This window comes from Rutilus rutilus (assembly GCF_951802725.1).
Source record: "Rutilus rutilus genome assembly, chromosome: 3".
Lineage (NCBI taxonomy): Eukaryota > Metazoa > Chordata > Actinopteri > Cypriniformes > Leuciscidae > Rutilus > Rutilus rutilus.
The window spans coordinates 22,589,039-22,592,267 of record NC_140211.1 but is presented as its reverse complement, the minus strand read 5'-3'; the positions used below and the strand labels follow the sequence as shown (position 1 = coordinate 22,592,267).

The window sequence follows — 3,229 nt, the reverse complement described above, 5'->3', positions numbered from 1 at the left end:
TGCAATTCCTCCTCCTCGTCCCGACATCCGCGGGGATTTTAAATAGCTGCAACTAGGGATGCACCGAATATTCGGCCACCGAAAATTTTCGGCCGAAAATGGCCCAAAAGTGCATTTTCGGTTTTCGGCTGAAATACTTTTATCACCGAAACAATACGGCCGAAATGTTGTGATGACGCAAACAGAAACCGCGACCTGCACGTGCTTGTCTGAAGCAACATGTCTGCGGTGTGGACGTACTTCAGTGTATCTGAGAAAGACCCACGGACAGCGATTTGCAAAACATGCAATGCCGAAATTTCGAGAGGGGGTACATCTGCAAAGACTTTCTCCACGTCAGGTTTAATTTATCACCTGAAGTCTAAACATCCCGATCGCTACGCTGAATATGAGAGAAACGCGGCAGCAGTTGCACAAAAAAGGAAAACGCCTCCAAGCACGCCCACTCCGTCTGTGGCGGACGTTTTTGAAAAGGCAAGGAAGTTTCCCAGTGATGGTGTCAAGGCAAGGGGCATTACGCAAAAGGTTATGGAGTTCATTGCCTTAGATGATCAGCCATTCTCTGTCGTAGAAGATGTGGGATTTCGTAGGCTAATCAAGCACATTGAGCCCCGTTATGTCATGCCGAGCAGACGACATTTCTCAGAGGTGTGTTTGCCTGAGCTGTTTAATGCTGTTGCAGCTCACGTCCATGAGCTTATAGCTGCGGATATTTCAGCAATCAGTTTCACGACAGACATATGGAGCTCAGACATCAGCATTACCAGTATGCTCAGTCTAACCGCACAATGGATCGACGCTGATTTCCAGCTGCAAAAGATTCTGCTCCATTCACAAGAGTTTCGAGGGTCACATACAGCAGCTGCTATTTCTGATGCATTCGCCAATATGTTCGCCACCTGGCATATCGACAAATCTAAAGTGCACGTCATTGTCAGTGACAATGCAAGAAATATGACAAAAGCGATAGAAGACTGCCAGCTGAAGGGAATACGGTGCATGGCCCACACACTACAGCTGGCTGTGAATGAAGGAGTGTTGTCTCAACGCAGCGTAAAAGACGTACTGGCCACAGGCAGAAGAATTGTTGGCCACTTTAAGCATTCTCAGCTGGCCTATTCCCGCTTGCAGTCTATGCAAGATCAGTTTGGAACACCAATAAAACGGTTCCAGCAAGACGTGAGTACGCGGTGGAACAGCACTTTTTATATGTTGCAAAGCCTCTTCGCGCAAAAGCGAGTCTTGGCTGCATATAGCGCAGATCACGAGCTCCCCGCGACATTCACTTCACACCAGTGGGTCTTAATAGAGAACATTCTCTCTCTTCTTGCTCCCTTTGAGCAGCTAACTAAAGAGATCTGCTCCTCTGATGCATCTGCAGCGGACGTTATTCCTTTAATCACAGCACTAAAGCGTCTCCTAAGCAAAGAGGTTGAGACGGACCACGGAGTAAAAACAATGAAAAGTACGCTCTTAGAGTCTGTCAACACACGTTTCACTGAGATCTATTCGGATCCTCTGCACTTCATCGCGACTGTACTTGATCCGCGTTATAAAGACCATTACTTGGATGCGGAAATAAAGCAGCGCGCACGAGAAATGATTCAGGCCGCGATGGATGCGGAGAACCCGCGTGGAGGAGATCAGAGCGCAGAAAAAAAGACTCGTCTCTCTGCACCAGATGAGGGGCATGCACCCTCGTTGTCTGATATGTTCAGTGAAATCCTGCAAGAAAGTGCCTCAAATAATAATAATAGGTAGGTTATTCTGTTCTTACTATATATGTGACTGTCAGATTGTTGCCATATTTCTGCTAGATATTTTGTTAATTTGATAAAAATGATTATTTATGCACTGGCCCTATTTAAATACACTCTCTCAAATGTCAGGCAGATGACAAGCTCAACCGCTCATCAGCTAGATGGTTATCTGTCTGAAGTCCCCATCCCCAGAAGTGATAACCCTCTTGCCTACTGGAGAAGTAATCACGGCCGCTTTCCTGACCTGGCAAAGATGGCACGCAAGTACTTGTCTGCTCCGTGCACAAGCACTGACAGCGAGAGACTGTTCAGTGCAGCAGCACATGTTCTCGATGAGAAGAGGAACAGACTTCACTGTGATAAAGCAGAGAAGCTACTCTTTATCAAGAAAAACCTGCCACTTTACCTCAAGAAGTAGAATGGGCTTGTCTAGTGTTTAAATATTTATTATCCACTTTGCACATCTGCAGTTCTTGGTGCTTTTGTTGTTGTTAAAGTTCTACAGTTAACATATAGCCCATATGGCAGTATTTGTTTTGATACACTATTATGTTGAAGGCCTACAGAGAAAATATTGTATCTTTAAGCAGTTGCACTTGTTCTGAATGCACTTTTCTTGTAGTAGTCCTAGAAAAAATTAAAATGCACTTGACCTAAATGCACTTTGTTTTTATGACTCGAGAACATTTACTTTTAAAACCTTTGTGCAGGCCAGTAGGCCTGAACATTTATTATTTAATGTACACATGAGTGGGGTCAAGTTAAACATTATAGTTTGAATTTATGCTGTGCATTGTTGCAATGTGCTAAATAAATATTTGCATAATTTGTAATTGATTTATTCTTTGAAACTTTAATATTAATTTATGCAATTGCAATGCCTTAATTTTAGTAAAGTTAGTACACAGTCATAGCCATTAATGCAAATAATTGAAAAACTAATAATTAAAAAACGAATAATTGGCATAATTTCTTTCGGTGTTTCGGTTTTCGGTTTTCGGCCTTGGTTTCCTCTTTTTCGGTTTTCGGTTTCGGCCAAGAATTTTCATTTCGGTGCATCCCTAGCTGCAACCATGCGGTAACAACTCAGAAAAAACGCTGGACTCACCAACACTCAACCAAGTCTCCGTCACACAGAGGAAATCCAGTCCTCGGGAGGTGAAAAAGTCCTTTAGGATAAAGGTTTTGTTTGCTAGTGATCTAGCATTTACTAAGCCAATCCTGGCAGGGGCCGGCAGGTCTATAATGCTGTCTTTCCGAGAGACCCGGCACACAGGTCGTAGGTCTCGCAGGTTCACCCCACGCCAGCAAAGGCGAGGAGAGCAAGGAGCACGGGCCTGGAACTCCTCATCCGGTCCGACGACAGGTACCAACCAGGCGTCGACAGGGTCCAGCGATCGGCGAGAAATAAAAGGACGAGGCACCGCTCGGTACTTGGCCCAGGGGATCATGGAAGAGTGCGCCAGGGA

The 3,229-nt window shown here is 44.9% G+C and overlaps 1 protein-coding gene across 1 annotated transcript; it reads left to right on the top strand.

Moving 5' to 3' along the window:
• Positions 1 to 219: 219 nt before the first annotated feature.
• Positions 220 to 2,178, top strand: LOC311287455 (zinc finger BED domain-containing protein 4; the record flags this gene model as incomplete). Its single annotated transcript, XM_084404324.1, has 2 exons — positions 220 to 1,757; positions 1,890 to 2,178. The coding sequence occupies 2 exons, from the start codon at positions 220 to 222 to the stop codon at positions 2,176 to 2,178; spliced, it is 1,827 nt and encodes a 608-aa protein (XP_084260450.1).
• Positions 2,179 to 3,229: the final 1,051 nt, after the last annotated feature.